The sequence below is a fragment of the Setaria viridis genome, chromosome 9 (genome assembly GCF_005286985.2).
Source record: "Setaria viridis chromosome 9, Setaria_viridis_v4.0, whole genome shotgun sequence".
Lineage (NCBI taxonomy): Eukaryota > Viridiplantae > Streptophyta > Magnoliopsida > Poales > Poaceae > Setaria > Setaria viridis.
The window spans coordinates 2561514-2589293 of record NC_048271.2 but is presented as its reverse complement, the minus strand read 5'-3'; the positions used below and the strand labels follow the sequence as shown (position 1 = coordinate 2589293).

General features: G+C 36.2%; 1 protein-coding gene and 2 non-coding genes across 3 annotated transcripts; 1 reads left to right on the top strand and 2 right to left on the bottom strand.

Annotated features, from left to right (window-relative positions):
- The first annotated feature begins 403 nt into the window (after positions 1-403).
- On the top strand, positions 404-8827 carry LOC117839279 (ribulose bisphosphate carboxylase large chain). Its single transcript, XM_034719586.2, has 2 exons — positions 404-460; positions 908-8827. The coding sequence occupies exons 1-2, from the start codon at positions 404-406 to the stop codon at positions 2306-2308; spliced, it is 1458 nt and encodes a 485-aa protein (XP_034575477.1). The 3' UTR covers positions 2309-8827.
- Positions 8828-9952: 1125 nt separating this feature from the next.
- TRNAW-CCA (transfer RNA tryptophan (anticodon CCA)) lies at positions 9953-10026 on the bottom strand. Its single transcript has one exon. It is a non-coding gene; the product is annotated as a tRNA-Trp (tRNA).
- Positions 10027-10157: 131 nt separating this feature from the next.
- On the bottom strand, positions 10158-10231 carry TRNAP-UGG (transfer RNA proline (anticodon UGG)). Its single transcript has one exon. It is a non-coding gene; the product is annotated as a tRNA-Pro (tRNA).
- Between the last annotated feature and the right edge of the window lie 17549 nt (positions 10232-27780).

Here is a 27780-nt window from a genome sequence, read left to right as displayed (position 1 = left end):
ATTGCCCGTGATGTTCAATATTTTTGTTCGTGGTATACCACTATTTTATTCATCATTCTTAATCTTTTGTTTGTGATGCATAATCTTTTTGTTCGCATTCTACCTTTTTTTTCATGTTTAATTTTCTATTCGCATAAAATAGTTATTTATCTGCACTAATTATTCTACCGCCAATAGTAATTATTTTATTCTGTGAGTTCGTAATTTTTTTATAGGTATATATATATTTGAGAAAAAATTCCAACTCGGTAAAAAAGTTAATAAAAATATTTATCCAAATATACTAAGTGGGTCTTATTTTGAAGATCTTGTTGTAAGAAACTTATTAGTGGAATCGGAATTTAATTTAGATGTAGAGTTCTATAGATTTGTTTAGATTCAAACTTTCTTTGCACGTGGGGTGATGCCATCAATTTCGTCCTCTATTGCATTTCAAGCATGCATTGGTTATATTTGTTTTGTAAGTTTGTATAATTTATTTTAAGGATATACGTTTGTATTTTTTGTGTTCATATTTTTTGTTTGATGCGTATGATTGTTTTGTTCCATAAGTTTGTAGAATTTGTTCTACGTGTATATGTCTCAGAGAAAATATGTAACCTTGATTAAAAAATATGAATAAAAAAAGTTCATCCAAATATAGTCTCGTGGGATCTTGTTGTGGAGCTTTTATTGTTAGAAATCTAATGGTGCAATCGGAATTTAATTTTGATGGTCGGTTTAAGATTTATAGTTTTTTTAAGCAAACGGTTTTGCACGTGGGTGACATCAGCAAGTTTGTCTTTTCTTGCATGCATGCACTAGCTCAGCGACAATCATCCGAATCTCTTGCGCATGCAGTGGTGTAGGACTTGAAAAAGCTGCACCATCACGCGAGGGAGCGACGAACCGTGCTAAAACAGTATAGGGAAGCAGCGAACCAGCTGGTGTTAAGGATTATAAATTGACTTACTACACCCCGGAGTACGAAACCAAGGATACTGATATCTTGGCAGCATTCCGAGTAACTCCTCAGCCCGGGGTTCCGCCTGAAGAAGCAGGGGCTGCAGTAGCTGCGGAATCTTCTACTGGTACATGGACAACTGTTTGGACTGATGGACTTACCAGTCTTGATCGTTACAAAGGACGATGCTATCACATCGAGCCCGTTCCTGGGGAGGCAGATCAATATATCTGTTATATAGCTTATCCATTAGACCTATTTGAAGAGGGTTCTGTTACTAACATGTTTACTTCCATTGTGGGTAACGTGTTTGGTTTCAAAGCCCTACGCGCTCTACGTTTGGAGGATCTACGAATTCCCACTGCTTATTCAAAAACTTTCCAAGGTCCGCCTCACGGTATCCAAGTTGAAAGGGATAAGTTGAACAAGTATGGTCGTCCTTTATTGGGATGTACTATTAAACCAAAATTGGGATTATCCGCAAAAAATTACGGTAGAGCGTGTTATGAGTGTCTACGCGGTGGACTTGATTTTACCAAAGATGATGAAAACGTAAACTCACAACCATTTATGCGCTGGAGAGACCGTTTTGTCTTTTGTGCTGAAGCAATTTATAAAGCACAAGCAGAAACTGGTGAAATTAAGGGGCATTACTTGAATGCGACTGCAGGTACATGCGAAGAAATGATTAAGAGAGCTGCATTTGCAAGGGAATTAGGGGTTCCTATTGTAATGCATGACTACTTAACTGGAGGATTCACCGCAAATACTAGTTTGTCTTATTATTGCCGCGACAACGGCCTACTTCTTCACATTCACCGAGCAATGCATGCAGTTATTGATAGACAGAAAAATCATGGTATGCATTTCCGTGTATTAGCTAAAGCATTGCGTATGTCGGGGGGAGATCATATCCACTCCGGTACAGTAGTAGGTAAGTTAGAAGGGGAACGCGAAATAACTTTAGGTTTTGTTGATTTATTGCGCGATGATTTTATTGAAAAAGATCGTTCTCGCGGTATCTTTTTCACTCAGGACTGGGTATCCATGCCAGGTGTTATACCGGTGGCTTCAGGGGGTATTCATGTTTGGCATATGCCAGCTCTGACCGAAATCTTTGGAGACGATTCTGTATTACAATTTGGTGGAGGAACTTTAGGACATCCTTGGGGAAATGCACCTGGTGCAGCAGCTAATCGTGTGGCTTTAGAAGCCTGTGTACAAGCCCGTAACGAAGGGCGCGATCTTGCTCGTGAAGGTAATGAAATTATCAAAGCAGCTTGCAAATGGAGTCCTGAACTAGCCGCAGCTTGTGAAGTATGGAAGGAGATCAAATTTGAGTTCGAAGCGATGGATACCCTATAGAAAGAGAAAAAATCAGTTACGAAATGCAGTAATTCTTCTTTATTTTTCTAATTGATTGCAATTAAATTCGGCTCAATCTTTTCTAAAAAGATTGAGCCGAATTTAAATAGATCATGATACGATCATGAGACTTGACAAATCGAGATTCTTCTATTCTATATATCTAGAATATATAAAGGTATAATACAATAAACAAATAGAAATCAAAATATAGTATTATCATACGATAATGGAATCAAATACGCAGTATTTACAGAAAAGAGTCTTCGTTTATTGGGAAAGAATCAATATACTTGTAATGTCGAATCGGGATTCACTAAGACAGAAATAAAGCATTGGGTCGAACTCTTCTTTGGTGTTAAGGTAGTAGCTGTGAATAGCCATCGACTACCCGGAAAGGGTAGAAGAATGGGACCTATTCTGGGACATACAATGCATTACAGACGTATGATCATTACCCTTCAACCGGGTATTCTATTCCACTTCTACTTTTTAAATTAAAGTGAAATTAAAGGGTATTCTGAAAGAGGTATTTCTTTTATTTTCACAATAGTTTTCTTTTGACTCCAATTTCAAGTTCGATTAGAAGGATAGAAAGGTGATGAGAATGGGAAAAGAAAAATCAAATATTTTTAATTAGTTCCCCTTTTTTGCAATTTTCTTATTATCTATTCCATTCATTTTTTTTTATAGATATAGAATACTTTAGTATTCTAAAAAAAATAGTATTCTATACAAAATCTTTATTTTGTAAACTAAAAAATACAATAGTCAATATTCCTTATAATAGATATACTTAATTATATCATAAGAATCTTAAGATATATTTCGAATAGATAGAAATAGTAAATTTGAATTGAGACACATATTCTATGACAGATTTTAACTTACCCTCTATTTTCGTGCCTTTAGTAGGCTTAGTATTTCCAGCAATTGCAATGGCTTCCTTATTTCTTTATGTGCAGAAAAATAAGATTGTCTAGAAACGACGGGGCCCAATTTTCTTAATGTATTTCCAGGATCATAATACAGATATTTTTTTGTGTAAGTAATATAATATGATAGGGTATGTAGCTCTTTCTACACACAAATGAAAAACGTCTATGGATGCAGATATAGGCTACGAGCATAAATTCATGCATATGCGTAGCCGAGTATAGCGAGTTTTTTTTAAGTGGATCCACGAATTCTTTTTGAATAGAAAGTCAATGTATCTAACCAATTATTTCACAGGAGTACTAGCTACTGAAGGTTATTTCAGAATCAAAAAAAGTAAAGTCAAAATCATTTAGCTTATTCTCTCAATTTCAATTGACCGCTACTGGATTTAGTATATCTAATATGAATTGGCGATCAGAACACATATGGATAGAACTTCTAAAAGGTTCTCGAAAAAGAGGTAATTTTTTCTGGGCCTGTATTCTTTTTCTAGGTTCATTAGGATTCTTAGCGGTTGGGGCTTCCAGTTATCTTGGTAAGAATATGATATCCGTACTTCCATCTCAACAAATTCTTTTTTTTCCACAGGGGGTCGTGATGTCTTTCTACGGAATCGCGGGCCTATTCATTAGCTCCTATTTGTGGTGCACTATTTTGTGGAATGTAGGCAGTGGTTATGACCGATTCGATAGAAAAGAGGGAATAGTGTGCATTTTTCGTTGGGGATTCCCTGGAATAAAACGTCGCATCTTCCTTCGATTCCTTGTGCGGGATATCCAATCAATTAGGATTCAGGTTAAAGAGGGTCTTTATCCTCGTCGTATCCTTTATATGGAAATCCGGGGCCAGGGGGTCATTCCCTTGACTCGTACTGATGAGAAGTTTTTTACTCCACGAGAAATTGAACAAAAAGCTGCCGAATTGGCCTATTTCTTGCGTGTACCAATTGAAGTATTTTGAGTACCAATTGCAATTTTTTGCAATTGTAAGGGATTTTCGAGTATTTATCTAAAGGAAGGAACAAACGAGAATAAGAGAAAATTGCTTCTAATTTGTTTTATCCAAGTGAGATATATGGCATAATATTCTTCCATTTTTATATGAAAGGCCTTTTTTTTATTTCTCTATTCCACTCCATTTAGATCTAAGAAAGAACCCAATACAATGAAATTCCACTAGTATACAAAAAGATAAATAGATACAAACACAAGGTCTCAAACCTTGTTATAGAATTTGTGTTTCAAAGAAAAGAAATATCATATATATTCAGCGAATGAAATAGAGTCGGCGAATGAAGCGGATTCATTAACAACTCAATTTACAGATCAAAAATGAAAAAAAAGAAAGCATTGCCTTCTTTCCTATATCTTGTATTTATCGTACTTTTGCCCTGGGGAATCTCTTTCTCTTTTAACAAATGCCTGGAACTTTGGATTAAGAATTGGTGGAATACCAGGCAATCCGAAACTTTCTTAACTGATATTCAAGAGAAAAGGATTCTAGAAGGATTCATAGAATTAGAAGAACTTTTTCTCTTGGACGAAATGATAAAAGAGAAACCGAAGACACATGTACAAAAACCTCCTATAGGAATACACAAGGAAATAATACAATTGGCCAAAATAGATAATGAGGATCATCTCCATACCATTTTGCATTTCTCAACAAATATAATCTGTTTGGCTATTCTAAGTGGTTCTTTTTTTCTGGGTAAAGAAGAACTTGTCATTTTGAATTCTTGGGTTCAGGAATTTTTCTATAACTTAAATGACTCAATAAAAGCTTTTTTTATTCTTTTAGTTACTGATTTTTTTGTTGGATTTCACTCCACCCGCGGTTGGGAACTACTAATTCGTTGGGTCTACAACAATTTTGGATGGGCTCCTAACGAGCTAATTTTCACTATTTTTGTTTGTAGTTTTCCTGTTATTCTAGACACGTGTTTGAAATTTTGGGTCTTTTTTTGTTTAAACCGTCTATCTCCTTCACTTGTAGTCATTTATCATTCGATTAGTGAAGCATAAACTCACTCATTTGATTTCCTAATATTTTTCCTAATATTAATCAAATTAGCATATTTCTTCCTTTAGAAAGAAAGCCTTTTCCTTTTTAGCAAAATTCTTTCTATTTCTACCTGCTCAAGGTATTCATCATTCCAGTACAACTGTTGCAGTAGAATGACAACAGACTCGTGTATAGGGAACTAGATTAGCTTAGCTACCTATCTAATTTATTGTAGAAATTCCGGGATCCGCGATTGGACATGGAAAATAGAAATACTTTTTCTTGGTTAAAGGAACAGATGATTCGATCGATTTCCGTATCGATCATGATATACGTAATAACTCGCACATCTATTTCAAATGCATATCCCATTTTTGCGCAGCAGGGTTATGAAAACCCACGGGAAGCAACTGGACGAATTGTATGTGCCAATTGCCATTTAGCTAATAAGCCCGTGGATATTGAGGTTCCCCAAGCAGTGCTTCCTGATACTGTATTTGAAGCAGTTCTTCGAATCCCTTATGATATGCAGCTGAAACAAGTTCTTGCTAATGGTAAAAAGGGAGGGTTGAATGTGGGTGCTGTTCTTATTTTGCCCGAGGGATTCGAATTAGCGCCGCCTGACCGTATTTCTCCTGAGTTGAAAGAAAAGATAGGAAATCTCTCTTTTTAGAGTTATCGTCCCAATAAAAAAAATATTCTTGTGATAGGCCCTGTTCCCGGTAAGAAATATAGTGAAATTGTCTTTCCTATTCTTTCCCCCGATCCTGCTACGAAAAAAGACGTTCATTTCTTAAAATATCCCATATATGTAGGGGGAAACCGAGGAAGGGGACAGATCTATCCTGATGGTAGCAAGAGTAACAATACGGTCTATAATGCTACGTCAACAGGTATAGTAAAAAAAATACTACGTAAAGAAAAGGGGGGATATGAAATATCCATAGTCGATGCGTCGGATGGACGCCAAGTGATTGATATTATACCTCCCGGGCCAGAACTTCTAGTTTCAGAGGGGGAATCGATCAAGCTTGATCAACCATTAACAAGCAATCCTAATGTCGGAGGGTTTGGTCAGGGGGATGCAGAAATAGTGCTTCAGGATCCATTGCGCGTCCAAGGCCTTTTGTTCTTCTTCGCATCTGTTATTTTGGCACAAGTTTTTTTGGTTCTCAAAAAGAAACAGTTTGAAAAGGTTCAATTGTACGAAATGAATTTCTAGATCCTGGGATTTCTTACCATCAAGTTAGAAAAAAGCCTCGATTTCTGGAATTCCTTATTTCTATCTCATGCAAAAGAAGAGGATCCAAGGCAGAGGCGAGAACAATAAAAGGAACAAGTCCTTTTAGGAGGAATTGCGGGTCTTCTTAATCCTCTATTGGGCACAAGAAAAAGGCTTTTTTGCCTTTTTCTTGTGTCGATTCTTCTTTTCTTGTATCGAAGTAAGAATCATTTTTCTTCTTATTTGTTTTGTCAAAGATTACTAGTTATTCTTTATTCGGGTCTATCTTTTGGACTTCCTTTGTTTAGGTTCGGGCGCGGTAGTGGACAAACAGAGGGAAAGAAAGTATGGCGGGGGACAAATTTATTTTGAGCAAATGGAATTGCTTGACTTTTTCAATTAAGTTCAACTTCGAACTTACAGAAATTTGGTAAAAAAAAATGTATACCCTCCCATTTAAGGGTGGTTTAGGCTAGTTGAGTAGTTTTGATTAAGGTTTTATTAGTTTATTACTCGAAACTAAATCAATGATTTGCAGGATACTTCCTTCATGGAATAAAATACTGGATCCTCTCCCCTCTTTCTTGTTGCTTCATAAGAGTGAATCCATTTTATGGGTGAAAGGCGAGGGCTTTAAATGGACCGATGGATTGCTTCACTAACATCATTAACAAACAAAAGAATAAATAGAGGGATTCTAACCATCAGAGCAAAGGTTTTCTCTTTGTTATTTTTACAAATAGAAATTAGGTAACCAATTTCTAGATTATGGAATAAAATCGCGTTATAAGAATTCTGCGGGCCCTTTCCGCTCTAATCAGATAAAGGGGGGTAAGGACCCGCTAAGCTCCTACTTTTTCATGTTTACAATCTGGATCCTCCGATTACTATAGAGATGAACCCAATCCAGAATACGAACCGTAAAAGAAAACACCTATTAAACCAATCACAAGAATACCAGTTACAGTACCTATCAGCCAAAGAGGAATTCTTCCAGTAGTATCGGCCATTTCCCCTACTTTCCTCCACATTTTCTCAAGTGGTCATGCTAGAGACAAAAACAGTCATGGATAGTTATAAGGATGGTATCCTTCCAAATGGGATAAGAGAATTATTACTACTCTCTTTCTTTCTCTCAATTGAAGAAATAATTGGAAAATAAAACAGCAAGTACAAAAATGAGTAATAAACCCCAGTATAGACTGGTACGATTCAATTCAACATTTTGTTCATTCGGGTTTGATTGTGTCATAGTTCTATAGTTGGAATTTGGTTTATCGTTGGATGAACTGCATTGCTGATATTGATCCCAAGAAAAAAACCGTGGGTACAGCTAATCCGTGAACAGCCAGCCATCGCACTGTAAAAATAGGATAGGTTCGATCTATGGTCATTGGGGGCCTCCTAAAAGGATCTACTAAATTCATCTAGTTGTTCTAAAGAATCAAAACGGTCGGTTATTAATGGAATTCCTTGTCGGCTTTCCGTGAAATACTCGTTTGGTCGAGGACTTCCAAACACGTCATAAGCTAAACCCGTACTGACAAATAACCAACCCGCAATGAATAGGGAAGGTATAGTAATGCTATGAATAACCCAATATCGAATACTGGTAATAATATCAGCAAAAGAACGTTCTCCCGTGCTTCCAGACATGCTGAGCTCCTCAAATTTTTGTACATTCAAAAAAGGAATTGATTCCGTAAAAGATGGGATCGACCAGTAAATAGAAAATTACTGATATTTCATCCTTGTGAGATTGTCAATTTTGTACCAAAGGTGTATTTTGAGTATACCGAATTAGTATAGCTATCCTTCCTATGGCACAGCAATCCAGTTTTGCTTGGTCCCGAAACAGAATTCCTTTTTTCTCTTCTTTGTTCCTTGTCTATAGGGAAATTACATGTTATTCAAGGCAGCAATAGAACCCCACAATTTTTGGAGTCCTACTTATTTTCATTGTCTTCGGAATAGTAGAATAATTTCATTTCTAATAGCGGCCAAGATCTTGGGAAAACCTAAGTTAATGATCAATAAGATAAAGAATTTAGAAAGGATATTCTCATATTGACGCAATACAAGGATAAGTATATGCAAAATCTATCCCTTTTTTTAGTTAAATAAAAGTTTCATTCGAATCCAACCTTTCCCTTTAAGGAATGAAATTGGTTAGCATAAAATAATATCTAATAAATAGAAAATCGAATAGTAGATAATCCGTTATGAAAGAAACAGAATAGATTCTTTGAAGAATCAAGATTCGTAATCAATCCTTGTCTTGTTTGTTGGATTAAGTCTAACTTTCTTGACCAAACTGCAAGCATGGAACTTTACGAAAAGAACTTAAAAGAAAAGGATAATTGAAGTAACTTCGAATCAACTTTGGTTGGGGTTCAAAAAACGAATAAAAATAAATAAAAAAAAGTAAATTCAAGGAAGAGTTCCCTTTTTCAGGGGGCCCTTCGGGGGTCGTGGAATGCTTTTCTTCTCCTCTTATTCCATATGGAATACAATGAGTTAAAATAAGAAGGAATAGGGGAATATTTGATAAGAAGGAATAGGGGAATATTTGACCGTTTGTTCCAAAAAAAGGATGAAATCCATCCTATTGAAAAAGAAATAATCCGAAATAGAAAGAACTTTTTTCAAATTAAATTCTTTATTAATCTTTTTTTCCAAAATTTCCCCGAAAACCCAATTTTATTTTTCAATGGGGTTAGATGATCTAGTTTTTAATATTATTACTTTACTGACAAATTCCACAACAAATCTCTTGATTCGGCATTAGGGACTCATGTCCCGTCTGATGAATCGATTTTCTTTTACACTTTTGTATCTCACTCTATCTTGTTTTTTAGTATTATCTAAAATAACCGATGAATTATGAATTTTCCATAACTTAGGTAAGTGCTTTACCAACATATGTAGTGTAGTAAAAAAATAAATGGAATTTAACCCCTTCATGCTTACTATAACTAGTTATTTCGGTTTTCTACTGGCTGCTTTAACTATAACCCCAGCTCTATTTATTGGCTTGAACAAGATACGTCTTATTTGAAATGAATTGAATGAATAAGTCAGAAAAGAATAATCTTTCTTTTGGATTCCTGGTATTCTAGACTCTTTTCCACACTAATTATCAATTCTTTTCTTGGTCATTGAGATTCGTGGATAATTTAGACTATTATTTAGAGATAGATCGTACCTCTTTTTTTTTTATCCCCTCGAACAAATCGAAATGATTGAAGTTTTTCTATTTGGAATCGTCTTAGGCCTAATTCCTATTACTTTAGCGGGATTATTCGTGACTGCGTATTTGCAATACAGGCGTGGGGATCAGTTGGATCTTTGATTGAGTAATATTTCTTTTTTGATTGACCTCCTCTCTTCTCTGGTCTGGAGGAGGTCAAATTGGAATTGCAATTCTACTTTGTTTTTTTAAGTTATTTTACTCTGTTTTGACATAAGATATATGGAATCACGCTCTGTAGGATTTGAACCTACGACATCGGGTTTTGGAGACCCGCGTTCTACCAAACTGAACTAAGAGCGCTCTCAAAACAAAAAGCAAATCCTTTTCTACTCCTAACGTGTCTCACGTCCGTATAGTATCCACAAATTCAAGTTATACCCACTTTAATTGATCTCCCCACTACTGCCCATAAAGAAGAGAGAATTAATAGGTAGGGATGACAGGATTTGAACCTGTGACATTTTGTACCCAAAACAAACGCGCTACCAAGCTGCGCTACATCCCTTTTCCAAATTGTTCTACAAGGGGATTGTACATAATTCCTTTCTTGTTTTCCACATCGTAATTTTCTTCTATTTCTCTATCTATATAGAACTTTCTTGTCATTTCTTGTTTTTGGTCTCATATAATCAAGGAAGGGAAGGGTATACATCTAAAATCCAGTCGAATTTCACCTAGAAAAGAACGATTCCTATTCCTTAGTAATGTATAGGAAGAAGGGGTCATCTTTTTTAGGGATAGGAAAATCTCGTCTATTATGAATCATTCTATATATATAGAATATTGATTTTGTTTTTTTAGTTAGGAATTTCGCCTAAACAAAAGAAATACAAAGGATCTTGGGCAAGAGTATCTGATCATATATGTATTCCAATACGGAAGGAGGATTTTCAATGCGGGATATAAAAACATATCTCTCTGTAGCACCCGTGCTAAGTACTCTATGGTTTGGGGCTTTAGCAGGTTTATTGATAGAAATCAATCGTTTATTCCCAGATGCTTTGTCATTCCCTTTTTTTTAATTCTAGTTATTCCTATGCGAGAGTTTAATTCTAGTTATTCCTATGCGAGAGATAGAATTCTTCGTGACATGACATGACGAAAATTTTCCCTTTTTGAATTCTTTTTTAGTATATGAAGCAAAAAGAAAGAAAAGATGGATAAGGATTGTATTCTTTAATTATTTCTCTATTTTTTATTACTTAATTTACGAATTTCAAAATTTTTTTATTCTATTGGATTCGTTAGAGAATTCGAAGAATTACAACAAAATCTTTAGAAATCGCATTTTTAGTTAGGAGCTTCTATGGATTTTATTCTTCTTCTTTGGATCCAAAATAGAAGAATAAAAGAATAGGTATAAGAATTAAGTTAAGTCGATCCAAAAAGGAAAGGAGGTTCATGGCCAAGGGCAAAGATGTTAGAATCCGAGTTATTTTGGAATGTATTAATTGTGTTCGAAAGGGTACCAATAAGGAATCGACGGGGATTTCTAGATATAGTACTCAAAAGAATCGCCACAATACACCCGGACAATTAGAATTAAGAAAATTTTGTCGTTATTGTCGCAAGCATACGACTCATAATGAAATAAAGAAATAGGAGCATCGTGTGTTCAATTTTTCCAAAGAACAGAAAGAGTAAGAACTTCTTATTAAATATATAGAACATAGATGGAACACAAAATACAAATCAACTCATCTGATTTTAGGTAGATATTATTTCATATGTATTGTATAGAGGGTTTATATTTTTATTTTTATATATAGTATATGAATTAAATAATATATGGACCAAAGAAAGACTACTTCTTCTGGATCCAAAATTAATAAAATAAAGAAATCCATTTTTTTTTTCAAATTTTTAAATAAGGAATAAATCATGTATATATCTAAACAACCTTTTCATAAATTTAAGCAACCCTTTCGTAAATCCAAACAAACTTTTCATAAATCAAAGCAACCTTTTCGTAAATTCAAACAACCTTTTCGTAAATCCAAACAACCTTTTCGTAGGCGTTCTCGAATAGGCCCGGGGGATCGAATTGATTATAGAAACATGAGTTTAATTAATCGATTTATTAGTGAACAAGGAAAAATATTATCCAGACGAATAAATAGATTAACCTTGAAACAACAACGATTAATTACTCTTGCTATAAAACAGGCTCGTATTTTATCTTTCTTACCATTTCGTAACTATGAGAATGAGAAGCAATTTCAAGCCCAGTCAATTTCAATAATTACTGGTCCTAGACACAGAAAAAATAGACATATTCCTCAATTAACACAAAAGTTCAATTCCAATCGAAACTTAAGAAACTCCAACCAGAATTTAAGAAACAACAATCGAAACTTAAGTTCCGATTGTTGATGTTTTATTCGAAAGGGTCAGACTCATATATAAAGAAAGTAATCCAGTTTTGATTCTTGTGTTTGTTATAAGAAAGAAAAATGGGAAAAAAGAAATAGTTTTTTTATTTATTGCAACATGCTCGTTGATTCCTACCACTTAATCTTAATTTATTGTATCTTCCCGGAGTTCCCTCTCCGGGAATTCGTTTTTAATTATTCCTGTATATTACTTTTTTATCCCTTTAATTGATGGTCTTTATTTTATTGGAAATCGTGTAAAGATTATTTGGATTTGATACAGCTACTTGTGCAAGCATTTTACGATTAAGAATCAATTCCTTCTTGTACAGATTGTGTATTAATTTACTATAACTATCGAATACGTTATATACCCGTGTTGCTGCGTTTATCCGAGTGATCCACAAACGACGAAAATCCCTCTTTTGCCTGCCTCTATCTCGATGAGAAGAAACAAAAGCTCTTCTTACTTGTTGAGTAATCATTCGATTAAGTCTTAAATGAGCCCCTCTAAAGTTTGAGGCAAATGAACGCATTTTTGTTCGTCGTCTTCGAGCTATATATCCTCGCGGAACTCTGGTCATTGAATCAAATTAACCTTAATGAATAACTAATGATTTCTCTTCTTTTTAACCCTCTTTTTTCCCATTAATAACAAAACGAATTATTCCGATATATAAAATATTAATTCCAATGGCTTTTGCTACTATAACCTTCCCAACCACGATTTTTTATTCTATTCTCTTCACTTATTTCGCATAGAAATAACAAATTCTAACGATATTAAAAAAACAGTGGGTTCCATCGTTTCTATGGTTCCCTTTTAAACGGCGAGGCCCTCTCTATACACCGGAGCCCTTTCTTTCATTTCATCAAAAGGTATTGTGAACTTGTATAGTTCACATTCTTTGGCTCTACCTATCCATTATAGAGTAAATAGCTCTTTTCACAATAAGAGTTATTCATACAGTGACGGTATTTAATTATGAAAGTTGACTAAGTAGCTGGCCCTTTAGTCCGTTCTTTTAAGATAAAGGAGCAGAAACCTTTTTCTTTTTATTACTATTTCCTCCGCTTAATGGATAACCATTTGCTACCAATGGAGGAATTGCTTCTTGCAATTCCAATCTAGATGATTGAATTTGCACCAAAGGAAACCATAAATTCCATATACCATAGAAATCTAGGATAGAGAAGCTCTATCCGATTCATTGGTACCGATCATGGATACTTCAAAAATTTTCTTATTTGTTTGAACTCATGATCTGAACGAGTCGCACATACACCCTAGCACATGTTCCTCGACGCTGAGGACATCCCTTAAGCGCGGCCGATTTTCTAGCATTTCGTATTGGCTGTCTTGCATTTCTAATAAGTTGTTTAACCGTTGGCATGTCGTATGTATATAGAAAAAATGGATTGGTTTAGATCGATCTTAACCTGATGATTCATCATCATGAAGTATTTCTATTTTCTATAAAATAGCATAAAATCCGAATTTAGGTTTGAAATAAATTTACAAGAAATCCAGCCACTACCAATCCTTAAACATTTCTGGAAACCACACTGGATCAGTATCGCAGTGCTCGTCAATCATTTCATCCCCTACAATATCGACAAGTCCATAAGCTTTGGCTTCGTCTGCTGACATAAAAACATCCCTTTCCATGTCTTCGGATACAACCCAAAAAGGCTTGCCTGTTCTTAGTGCATAAACCCTTGTGATCATTTCGCGAACTTTGTGTAACTCTTCCACTTCTAGTAAAAATTCTGGTGTCCTTGCCCGATAATAAGCACTAGCAGGTTGGTGAAGCATAATCCTAGCGTGAGGGAATGCTATACGCTTGGTGGGTTCTCCTCCAAGCAGAATGAAGGAGGCCATGGAGGCGGCTATTCCGAGGCATATTGTATATATATCAGGTGTCACCGTTTGCATCGTATCAAAAATCGCCATTCCTGAGATTAGCCACCCGCCAGGGGAGTTTATAAACAAAAAAATATCGCTAATTCCATCTTCTATACTGAGATATACCATCAGACCCGTAATATGATTCGTGATCTCGCAACGAATCTCTTGACCTAAAAAAAGTGTCCTTTCTCGATACATAACATTGTATAAGTCAACCCAAGTCGCTTCTTCATCTCCGGGAATCCGGTAAGGTACTTTTGGAACACCAATGGGCATATTAGATTAATATTATTAAATTTAAGTAAGAAAACTACACTTTAATATGGAAACGTAAGAATGGAAGAGAAAGAAAGAATCCAGAGTTTATTATCTTCATTTTTTTCTTATTCTATAAGAATACTATAGATTCTATTAATACATAGATTGAAAGATTATACATATAAGGAAGGTAAGACAGATTGAATAAAGAAAAAGGAATCCGTGATTCGAATGATAAACAAAGAGGGATTAAGGATCTATTCTTAGTTTTCCCAAATAGCCCAAGCTACCCATTGCATATTGGCACTTATCGAGTATAGAATAGATCTGCTTCTCTTTCTTCTTACAAACAGAATTGGCTTGTTATTTTTAATGGAATGAAATAAATATTTACGCTTTCTGACATAGAATCCCCTGGAAGGGTTAGGTACATAGGGATAGTTTTTTCCAATGCGATAAAATAAAGCGACATCGTGTCTATTTTTCTTTGCTAAAGGGGTATTTCCATGGGTTTGCCTTGGTATCGTGTTCATACTGTCGTATTGAATGATCCGGGTCGATTGCTTTCGGTGCATATAATGCACACAGCTCTAGTTTCTGGTTGGGCTGGCTCGATGGCTTTATACGAATTAGCGGTTTTTGATCCCTCTGATCCTGTTCTGGATCCAATGTGGAGACAAGGTATGTTCGTCATCCCCTTCATGACTCGTTTAGGAATAACCAATTCGTGGGGTGGTTGGAGTATTTCAGGAGGAACTGTAACGAATCCGGGTATTTGGAGTTATGAAGGTGTAGCAGGTGCGCATATTGTGTTTTCTGGCTTGTGTTTCTTGGCAGCTATCTGGCATTGGGTATATTGGGACCTAGAAATATTCTGTGATGAGCGGACGGGAAAACCTTCTTTGGATTTGCCCAAGATCTTTGGAATTCATTTATTTCTTGCAGGGGTGGCTTGTTTTGGCTTTGGTGCATTTCATGTAACGGGTTTATATGGCCCTGGGATATGGGTGTCCGATCCTTACGGACTAACTGGAAAAGTACAAGCTGTAAATCCTGCGTGGGGTGCAGAAGGTTTTGATCCTTTCGTTCCGGGAGGAATAGCTTCGCATCATATTGCTGCGGGTACATTGGGCATATTAGCGGGCCTATTCCATCTTAGTGTCCGTCCGCCGCAACGTCTATACAAAGGATTACGTATGGGCAATATTGAAACTGTACTTTCCAGTAGTATCGCTGCTGTTTTTTTTGCTGCTTTCGTAGTTGCCGGAACTATGTGGTATGGATCGGCAACTACCCCAATCGAATTATTTGGGCCTACTCGTTATCAGTGGGATCAGGGATACTTTCAGCAAGAAATATATCGAAGAGTTAGCGATGGGTTAGCCGAAAATCTTAGTTTGTCAGAAGCTTGGTCTAAAATTCCCGAAAAATTAGCCTTTTATGATTATATTGGTAATAATCCGGCAAAGGGGGGATTATTCAGAGCAGGCTCAATGGACAATGGGGATGGAATAGCTGTTGGATGGTTAGGACATCCCGTCTTTAGAGATAAAGAAGGACGCGAGCTTTTTGTACGTCGTATGCCTACTTTTTTTGAAACATTTCCGGTAGTTTTGGTAGATGAAGAGGGAATTGTGAGAGCGGACGTTCCTTTTAGAAGAGCAGAATCCAAATATAGTGTTGAACAAGTAGGGGTAACGGTGGAGTTCTATGGTGGCGAACTTAATGGAGTAAGTTATTCTGATCCTGCTACTGTAAAAAAATATGCGCGGCGTGCTCAATTAGGGGAAATTTTTGAATTAGATCGAGCTACTTTGAAATCAGATGGTGTTTTTCGCAGCAGTCCAAGGGGTTGGTTCACTTTTGGTCATGCTACCTTTGCTTTGCTCTTCTTTTTCGGACACATTTGGCATGGCGCTCGAACCTTGTTCCGAGATGTTTTTGCTGGTATTGATCCAGACTTGGATGCTCAAGTTGAATTTGGAACATTCCAAAAAGTTGGAGATCCAACTACAAAGAGACAGGCAGCCTGATACCACATTGCTATGGTATCTTTCACCTCTCTTTTTTGATTTGACATGAGAAACATCTCCTGTCCTTTCTTTGACTCTTTTTCTTTTTTTATATGGGAAATGCTCCCAAATGATAAGTGAATAGGTGTGGAAGTTATAATTGTAAATAAACCAGGATCGAATCTATGGAAGCATTGGTTTATACGTTCCTTTTAGTTTCGACTTTAGGGATAATTTTTTTCGCTATCTTCTTCCGAGAACCACCTAAGGTTCCGACTAAAAAATGAAATAATTTAATTGAAGGAAATAAATAATTTCATTGAAGTAAGAAGTCCCCCAGAGGGGAGACTTCTTACTTCAATTAGTCCCCATGTTCTTCGAATGGATCTCTTAATTGTTGAGAGGGTTGCCCAAACGCGGTATATAAGGCATACCCAGTAAAGCTTACAAGTAAACCAGATATGGAGATGGCGACTAAAGTTGCTGTTTCCATTTTTATAGAATTTCAAGATTACAATGGATCTAGGAAAAGATCGTGTATTTACAACTACAACGGAATAGTATACAAAGTCAACACCAATGATTAAATAGAATTTATGGCTACACAAACCGTTGAAGATAGTTCTAGACCTAAGCCAAAACGGACTGGCGCAGGTAGTTTATTGAAACCCTTGAATTCGGAATATGGGAAAGTAGCTCCGGATTGGGGGACTACTCCTTTTATGGGGGTCGCAATGGCTTTATTCGCGATATTCCTATCTATCATTTTAGAAATTTATAATTCTTCTGTTTTACTGGACGGAATTTTAACGAATTAGGTTTCTACTAACAAAAACTATGAAGTCATAGTTTTTCCATCCAAAAAAAGCCTTTCTACTTTAAGCTTCACATTTCTAGACATTCTGGTAGTTCGACCGTGGATTTTTTTGTTTCGGTATCTCTGGAATATGAGTGTGTGACTTGTTAGAATTGATCCTATTGATAATACATAGAAAGGGCCTGTTATCTCTATCAAGATGATTCTAATTCGTCGGATATTATTTATTCTAGTATCTGGAACACGAAATACATAGAGTGGATCAAGAAAAAAAATGGAACTATGATTCATACTCACTATTTAGACCTCGCAACCAGACTGAAAAAAAAAATTCAAGTAGTTCTTAATAAAAAAAGAAATTTTCTTCCTTCCAATTTTGTTTGCCCAAAAGACAATTTTTTTCTCTTTCAATAAATGATCATCAAGCGGTTTTTATTCGAAGAACCCTTGCCTTTTGTTTAGCTTGAGACTCAATCATCGTGGCTCTAGTATGAATCTAAGGTTTTAATTGAACTGATTCATAGGATCGCAACAAGAAAATTTCTATCAGAAAACCACTATAAATTTTTATTTGATTTTTTTACAAGTAAAAAAATCAAATAAATAAAAAATAGGGAAGAGAAAAGTCAAGAGGCCTCTAATGATCAACATACGGGAAAGAAAGACAGATGAGCCAACTTGAGATTTTTTGGCATTATCATCACAAAGAAGAAATTCTGGATTTTTCTTATTTCATATCTTCAAGGCAAATCGATCGAATACCGTGGCTGGTGAAGTTTTGAACTTTTTTTTCTAATATCCGTTGAAAATTTGTGTGTTTCTGCTTGAGCCGTACGAGATGAAATTTTCATATACGGTTCTCGGAGGGGGAATCGGGCTAGTTACCTATCTCAATAAAGTATATGATTGGTTTGAGGAACGTCTTGAGATTCAGGCAATTGCTGATGATATAACTAGTAAATATGTTCCTCCTCATGTAAACATATTTTATTGTTTAGGGGGAATTACACTTACTTGTTTTCTAGTACAAGTCGCTACCGGTTTTGCTATGACTTTTTACTACCGACCAACCGTTACAGAGGCTTTTTCCTCCGTTCAATATATAATGACGGAGGCCAACTTTGGTTGGTTAATCCGATCAGTTCATCGATGGTCAGCAAGTATGATGGTTCTAATGATGATCCTGCACGTATTTCGTGTGTATCTCACAGGTGGATTTAAAAAACCCCGTGAATTAACTTGGGTCACAGGTGTGGTTTTGGCTGTATTGACTGCATCATTTGGTGTAACTGGTTATTCTTTGCCTTGGGATCAAATTGGTTATTGGGCAGTCAAAATTGTGACAGGTGTACCTGACGCGATTCCAGTAATAGGATCCCCTTTAGTGGAATTATTACGTGGAAGTGCTAGTGTGGGCCAATCCACTTTGACTCGTTTTTATAGTTTACATACCTTTGTACTACCTCTGCTTACTGCCGTATTTATGTTAATGCACTTTCCAATGATACGTAAGCAAGGTATTTCGGGTCCTTTATAGGGAAAGCATATCATAGAGAATTCTAATTCTCATATATCATATAGGGTAGGTTGTGGTATTTCATTGCTACAAACATATCTTATTTTACAATAAGACATGTCATTTGGATACTTCTCTTCAACTTCGAACTATTTTGATACAAATAGTTATAGTTGAAGTTAATTTTACGAAAGAAAATAAGGCGGATTATGGGAGTGTGTGACTTGAATTATTAATTTGGCCATGCAGATAGAGAATTGGATCTGCCACATTAGAATTCACGACCAAAGGTGTCTCCGCATCCAATCAACACGTAAGTCCCCTATCTAGGAAGGATAGGCTGGTTCACTCGAGGAGAATATTTTCTATGATCATACCCCAACCATGTCATCCATGAGCAGGCTCCGTAAGATCCCATAGAGTATAAATGGAATAAGTCATGTGATATGATCCAATTCTATATTTATTACACATACTTTTTATTATAGTATGGAAATGCATTCATTTTCTTTGCATCGATTTCGATCCGCAATACTATCGGAGTAAAAGAAGGGATCTAAGGAAGAACGTAGGCTAAACTTTTTGATTTTTTATTAGTAACAAGTAAATACTTTGTTTGGATGTAAGAAACTTGCGATATTGAGGGGATAAACACCAACTAATCAAGAGACAATCCACAAAGCAATTGATCATGATCAAATTTGTAAGCCCACTTGGATATTGAGCATTTACGCATAAGAATAGGATTCTTTTCAATGAGTAGTTATAGGCGCAACTTCGGAAAAGATAATCTGATAAAGCTTTTCTTGCCTTGAGTCATTGAGTCATTATATACCCTATTCTATTGTGGATTCTCCACGGTCTTATTTCTTTCATTCTTGCTCGAGCCGGATGATGAAAAATTCTCATGTCCGGTTCCTTTGGGGGATGGATCCTAAAGAATTCACCTATCCCAATAACAAAGAAACCTGACTTAAATGATCCTGTATTAAGAGCAAAATTAGCTAAAGGGATGGGACATAATTATTACGGGGAACCCGCGTGGCCCAACGATCTTTTATACATTTTTCCAGTAGTAATTCTAGGTACTATTGCGTGTAATGTAGGTTTAGCGGTTCTCGAGCCGTCAATGATTGGTGAACCGGCGGATCCGTTTGCAACTCCTCTGGAAATATTACCCGAGTGGTACTTCTTTCCCATATTTCAAATACTCCGTACAGTACCCAATAAGTTATTGGGCGTTCTCTTAATGGTTTCTGTGCCAACGGGCTTATTGACAGTACCCTTTCTAGAGAATGTCAATAAATTCCAAAATCCATTTCGTCGCCCAGTAGCTACGACCGTTTTTTTACTCGGTACTGCAGTAGCTCTTTGGTTAGGTATTGGAGCAACATTACCCATTGATAAATCCTTAACTTTAGGTCTTTTTTAGGGATTTTTCGAGTTGATTCATTCAACCGCGAAGCCCCCTGCATGGGTATCTAGGAAATAGTTACTTCCAAGTGAATCTTCCCTAGATACCTAAAATCCATTTTATTATGATCCATTTCGCGAAAATATAGATTGTGCCAAAGATGCAAAATTGCTTTTTTTTCTTTTTATTCTAATTCAAAAAAAAAAGAAAAAGAGGAAAAAATTGCAATGGATTTAAAGCGAGAACTTGTTCTTAAGTAAATCAATTGGGAGATGCTTCTCGAGAGTGTCCCATATAAGTTTTCCATCTTCCATACGAAAACTTTCAATTCGCATAAGATCCTCTTCAGTCTTACTCAAAAGGTCCAATAGTGTATGTATATTGGCCCTTTTGAGACAATTATACGTTCTAGAAGGCAATTCTAATTGATCAATAAAAATACAATTCAATGGAATTCCTTTTTTGTTTTTCTTTAGATTAGTGAATCTTTTTTGAAAGGTTAAAAGGGGTGGAGTAAATCTGTTTTTATTTTCTTCGAAACTAGTGCCCTCTTCCTCTGCGTGTAGAAAAGGAAGAAATAAATCAATCAAATTACGAGAAGCTTCATAAAGCGCTTCTTTAGGAGTTAAACTTCCATTCGTCCATATTTCTAGAAAAAGTATCTCATGTTTTTCATTTCCATTCCCACAAGAAAAAATACTATAATTCACATTTCGAACAGGCATGGATACAGCATCTATAGGATAACTTCCATCTTGAGAGTTCTTTCTGAGTTCCGTATGATATCCGCGATCTCTCTTGATCTGTAACTCAATATAGAAATCAATCGGCTCTCTCAAGTTAGCTATAGGTTGTGTCGTATCAACGATTTCTACGGAAGGCGGTAAGATTATATCTTGAGCGGTTATGTATCTAGGACCTTTGACGCAAATTGATGCGTCTCTAACTCCATAGAGATTACTTCTCAATACAATTTCTTTCAAATTTAGTAAAATTTCTTGTATGGATTCTTCAATACCTACTATTGTAGAATATTCGTGTGGCACATTCCCAAATTTGGCGCGTGTGATACACGTTCCTTCTATTTCTCCAAGTAAAGCTCTTCGCAAGGCAATACCGACAGTATCCGCTTGACCTTTTCTAAGCGGGGACAGAATGAAACGACCATAATAAAGACGCTTACTATCTACTCTTGATTCAACACACTTCCACTCTAGTGTTTGGGTGGATCCTGTTACCTCCTCTCGAACCATAACGGACTAGTATTATTATTTGATCATTGAATCGTTTATTTCTCTTGAAAGCGGTTTAATTCTTTTACAGACGTCTTTTTTTAGGAGGTCGACATCCATTATGCGGCATAGGTGTTACATCGCGTATACAACTTAACCGTACACCACTTTTAGCAATGGCTCGTAATGCGGCGTCTCTTCCGCTACCAGCACCTTTTACCATAACTTCTGCTCGTTGCAAACCCACTGTACGAATAGCATCTACTGCTGTTCTTTGACCAGCATAGGGTGATGCTTTTCGTGAGCTTTTGAATCCACAAGTACCTGCGGAGGACCAGAAAACCACCCGACCTTGTGGGTCTGTAACGGTTATAATGGTATTGTTGAAACTGGCTTGAACATGAATAACCCCTTTTGTTATTCTACGTGCACTCTTCCGTAAACTAAAACGGGCATTCCTACGCAAACCAATACGCACTTTCTTACGTGAACCTATTTTTGGTATAGCTTTTGTCATATTTTATTATCTCATAAATATGAGTTAGAAATAACAAAAAGAAAAAAAGATACAAAGATATCCGTTTCAGGGTAAAATATATCCTTTACTCTCATTTTTTTATTTGGAATTTGGACATTTCCGTAGGTACTTTTTTTTACTTTTTAGAAAGAAAAGCTCCTTTTTCGAAAGATTACCCCTGTCTTTGTTTATGCTTCGGATTGGAACAAATGACTCTAATTCGTCCACGCCTGCGAATCAGTCGACATTTTGTACAAATTTTACGAACGGAAGCTCTTATTTTCATATATAGGTATTCCTTTCTTAAACTATGAATCTATTCTTTTGGAAAAAATGAGTCTCTTCACTTAAATTTTGAAACTTGGAAGTTATTACCCTAGAAAAACCTAATCCTTTGAATCTTTGGTATCTTCAGTATCCTTCGAGTCTTCGGTACGCTTCGAATCCTTATGGGGAAGTCTATAAATTATACGCCCCTTGCTGGAGTCATAACGACTTACTTCAATTTTGACCCTATCCCCCATCAGTATTCGTATAGAGCTAGACCGGATCTTTCCTGAAATATAGCCCAGGATGATGGTGTCATTCTCTAGGCGAACGCGGAACATTCCGTTGGGTAGGGCTTCCGTAACTAAACCTTCGAAAGTGACTTTTGCTTCTCTCGGTTTTTTTTTTTCTGTCATATTTTTTTTTCTCCTATTTTTCAATTTTTATTTTCAAAATAGGAAGTTCGAGATAGAATTCGGGTACTATAGGTGGGGCCATTACCATATATAACATAAGACTTCTCCCCCAATTCTGTTTAGTCGAGCTTCTCGATCTGTCATTATACCTCGAGAGGTAGAAAGAATAGCAATTCCCATTCCGCCCAAAACCTTAGGAATTCCTTGATAGTTGACATAAATTCGTAAGCCAGGTCGGCTGATACGCTTTAAAGAGGTTCTAGTTCTATATATTCCCTTTCTAGTCTTTCTCTTTTGATGTCGCAAAGTTGAAACCAAGAAATATCTGTTACTTTCCTGATGTTTCCGAACACTTTCAATAAAACCCTCTCGTAGAAGTATTTTAACAATGTTTTCGGTAATATTTGTGGATACTACTCGAACAGTTCCTTTTTTATTCATGTCTGCGTTTCTTATAGAGGTTAGTAAATCAGCAATAGTGTCCTTGCCCATAAGACTCTAATTCTAGGTTCCTCCTAATTTTTCTATAATCAACATGTTTTCCTTTTTCTTTTAATTTTAGATTTTAAAGCATATACGTGAGACACAATCTACTAATTTTTTCTTTGATCTATATCTCGTCTACTAGTGTTTATAATACTTCAGGAGCTAATGAAACTATTTTAGTAAAATTCAATTCTCTCAATTCTTCGGCAATCGCGCCAAAAACTCGAGTTCCTTTTGGATTTCCTTTTTGATCAATGATAACTGCTGCATTGTCATCATAGCGTATTATTATACCATCTTCGCATTTGAATTCTTTACATGTACGTACAATTACAGCTCGAATTACTTCGGATCTTTCTAGAGGCATTTGGGGCACTGCGTCTTTGATTACAGCAACAATAACATCACCAATACGAGCATATCGCTGATTACCAGCGGCTCCTATGACTCGAATACACATCAATTTTCTAGCTCCACTGTTATCTGCTACATTTAAAAGGGTCTGAGGTTGAATCATATTATTTTGATTTCCATTTGTTATTTCAATGCAAAAGGATGAAAGAAATATTGTCTTTCTAGAAAGAAAAACCTGGGGTTTTTTATCTTAAATACTCCTTTTTGGGGTTCTATATCTCTAATCGAAGAAATTGACTTCGTATGGGCATTTTACTGGCAGCTATAGAGATAGCTGCTCTAGCTACAGTTTCGGATACTCCGCTCATTTCATAAAGTATTCTACCTGGTTTAACAACGGCTACCCAATATTCGGGGGATCCCTTTCCCGAGCCCATACGTGTTTCTGTGGGTCTCATTGTAACAGGTTTGTCGGGAAATATACGCACCCATATTTTTCCACCACGACGTGCATATCGTGTCATTGCTCTTCGTCCTGCTTCTATCTGTCTTGCGGTGATCCAAGCGGGTTCAAGTACTTGAAGAGCATATCTACCAAAACAAATACGATTGCCTCGGCAGGATTTTCCCTTCATTCTTCCTCTATGTTGTTTACGAAATCTAGTTCTTTTGGGGTTATAGTCGACGGTTCTTTCTTAGTTCCATCTCTACTGCAAAACTGGACATGAGAGTTTCTTCTCATCCAGCTCCTCGCGAATTAAATGAGAAAGCGTGCGAATTTCTCTAATTCCATAATATTTTGGAATCTCCTTATTTTTATTCTTATTGAATCGTGGTAAAGTATTCTAATCCAATAAGGATTTCGCGAGCGAATATTTACTCTTTCCTGTCTTATTTGTTAATTTAGAATCTTATCAAATAAAGCCACTTTTTTGGTTTGTTCCGCCATCCCACCCAATGAAGTGTTAGGATTCTTTTCAATAAAATCCGATGCCGTCATAGGTTTTCTCGTTCCCACTGCTTCTCCTTTAATGGTTAGGTTTGAATCCTGCAATGGAGCTTCCAAAAAATTTCTTTCCGAGTCAATTTTCTCAGTTTTATTAACGCGGGCTGCTCTTTTTTATTTCTTTAAATTTTGATTTGTTATTTCAAAAGTTACGATTTCGAATTCTCTCTTTTTTTTATTATTTTATTATATTGATGCTTTATCACATTGCTTTTTTTTTATGATGTAATTCATAGACCATACACATTGGAATCCTATATCTTTCTTATTCTTCTTCCTTCTATCTATCATCCCTCCTTTTATCCACATCCCTTTAGTTTTGCTTCACAGCCTAAAATCAGGTTTCTTTTGTAGAGAAAAAAATGCAGTTGCTACAACTATATGATAGATCTACTCATTTTTTATAGATGTATTTATTCACATAGTGACTGGTTCTTAGTTAGGATCTCGACAATACGAAGCAATAGGTTGGTTATTAGTTAATTTTCTAGAATTACTAAGTTTTTTTCTATTTTTAGTAGGGTTCAGCCAATTTTTTTTTATAAATCCTCATTTTTGACCCTAAAGAAAAAACTAACGAGTCACACACTAAGCATAGCAATTATATTAAAAGATTTATCAATTTTCATTAAATCTTATAGAAAGAGATATAATTTCTTCTTTTTTTAGGGATTTTGGGAAAAAGAAGTTCTTGTCTTATTCTATCAACGAGCAGAATGGGAAGACTGGGTTAGTTATTCTTCTTCTACGAATATCCAAATTTTTACACCTAATACTCCATAGATAGTTCGAATTGGATAGCAGCAATAATCAATTTTAGCGCGAATTGTTTGTAGGGGCAGTCTGCCCTTTTTGATGCATTCGGCACGTGCAATTTCTTTCCCTGCTAGACGACCCGCAATTTTGATTTTTACTCCCTTTATGTCTGCTTTTTTAGTTAATTCAATGGCTTTTTTCATTGCTTTTCGGAATGAAACTCTATTTTTTAATTGGAAAGCTATATATTCTGCAAGAATATTAGGTTGTCTATAAGGTTCTTTAACCTTTTCGATAGCAATATTAAGTCTCTGGTTTACAGAATTAACTTCCTTTTGGAGATCTTTCTCTAATTCTTCGATTGCTCCCTTTTTCTTTAATAAATTGGGGAATCCAATATGGATTATGACGTGGATTGTATCAATTTCTTTTTGAATTTCTATATGTGTAATTACTTCAGAACTTGAGTCTGATTCTATTTTTCTATTCGAGCCTTTTTTCCTATTCTGTTGTATATAGTTCTTGATACAATTCCGTATTTTTTTATCTTCCTGTAGACCTTCAGAATAATTTTTTGGTTGTGCGAACCAAAAGGAATGGTGATTTTGGGTTGTAAATCAATAGTTCAAACCGCACTCAAAGGTAGGGCATTTCCCATTGATATAGGAACTTTTGTACCAGAAACAATAGTATCTCCAATTATAGCCCCTCTGGGATGTAAAATATATCTCTTCTCACCATCCCCATAGTGTATGAGACAAATGTATGCATTTCGATTAGGGTCGTATTCTATGGTTACGATTCTACCAGATATGTCTTTTTGATTCCGTCGAAAATCGATTTTACGGTATAGGCGCTTATGACCTCCCCCTCTATGCCTTGCGGTAATGATTCCTCTGGCATTACGACCTTTACCACAACGGTGCCGTCCATGGATCAATTTATTTCGTGGATTGGATTTCACTTGCCTGTCTACGGTTCCCTTGCGTGTGCTCGGGATAGGTGTTTTGTATAAATGTTTCGCCGTATTATTAAGTATTCTCCTTTAGTTCGTTTCTCTATCTAGAAGTGGAATAGAATAACCCGGTTGAAGGGTAATGATCATACGTCTGTAATGCATTGTATGTCCCAGAATAGGTCCCATTCTTCTACCCTTTCCGGGTAGTCGATGGCTATTCACAGCTACTACCTTAACACCAAAGAAGAGTTCGACCCAATGCTTTATTTCTGTCTTAGTGAATCCCGATTCGACATTAGAAGTATATTGATTCTTTCCCAATAAACGAAGACTCTTTTCTGTAAATACTGCGTATTTGATTCCATCCATAAATCGACTTTCCCTCCTATGCTCTGAGTTCCAGTATCGATAAGAATTCGAGTTCTTATTGTTCTTATGTTATGGTATGAATATACCATACCAATTCGTTATGTATGGATGATGGATGAGATTCCATAGATAGAGAGCCAGTTCCAATAGACTTATGGAACGTTCCCGTTCGCGTGCATCCAGCAGGAATTGAACCCGCAAATTTACCAATTATGAGTTGGGCGCTTTAACCATTCAGCCATGGATGCTTAACAGGGATCATCGTACATCGTAAATAACCAATTTTCATATAGAAAGACATATCATAGAAAAATGAAATCGAAAATATTCGGAGATGGCAAATATTCGGAGATGGCAAATATTCGGAGATGACTATGAAAACACCTCTCTGGATCCTCGAATTGAAAGAGAGATTGAGAGGGATCAAGAATCCTAATTCTCGCTATTTGGAATGGATCCAATTCTATTGAGTCTGACCCATAGTGATCATTTCTCTTTAGCAAAGAATGACCTTGGTTATCAAAGGATTGAACAACCGGGATCCATTTACTTATGATACCTAGTTGACATTGCTAACAAGGATCTAATGAATTATGAGTTTAATAGATGCTCTTTAGCAGAAAGACGTATATTCCTTGCTCATTATCAGACAATCACTTATTCCCAAACCTCGTGTGGGGCTAATCGTTTTCATTTACCATCTTATGGAAAACCCTTTTCGTTCCGCTTAGCCCTATAGGGTATTTTAGTTTCATAATTACCGTGGGATAAGGTAATTATGAAACCTTGACCAATGTATCTTGCGGCGCGTATTGTTTGTTGACCATAACTAATGAACCCAGTTAGCATAGGGAACATATTCTAAATATGTATGAAAAAGGTATGTTTCTTTCTCTTGTTTGAGAGAACTTTTGTGTTGAAAATATTCTTACTGTTATTGTATTATCTTATTTATAGTGAAACTAGTTGGAAAGAAGTTGTTAATAAGAGATTGCCCAGAGAAATAGGTAAAAGAAAGGGGTGGTCCACAGGGTTCATAACTACCCCTCTTACTACGGGGCGTTTACCTAGCCAACACTTAGATCCGGCTCTACCCAAACTTTTTTGGTTCACCCCAACATTACCCACTTGTCCGACTGTTGCTAAGCAGTTTTGGGATACCAAACGGACCTCCCCAGATGGTAATCTTAAAGTGGCCAATTTACCCTCTTTTGCAATCAGTTTCGCTACAGCACCTGCTGCTCTAGCTAATTGCCCACCCCTTCCACGTGTGATTTCTATGTTATGTATGGCCGTGCCTAAGGGCATATCGGTTGAAGTAGATTCTTCTTTTTTCTCAAAAAACCCCTTCCCAAACTGTACAAGCTTCTTCCAAAGCATACGGCTTTCTAGATG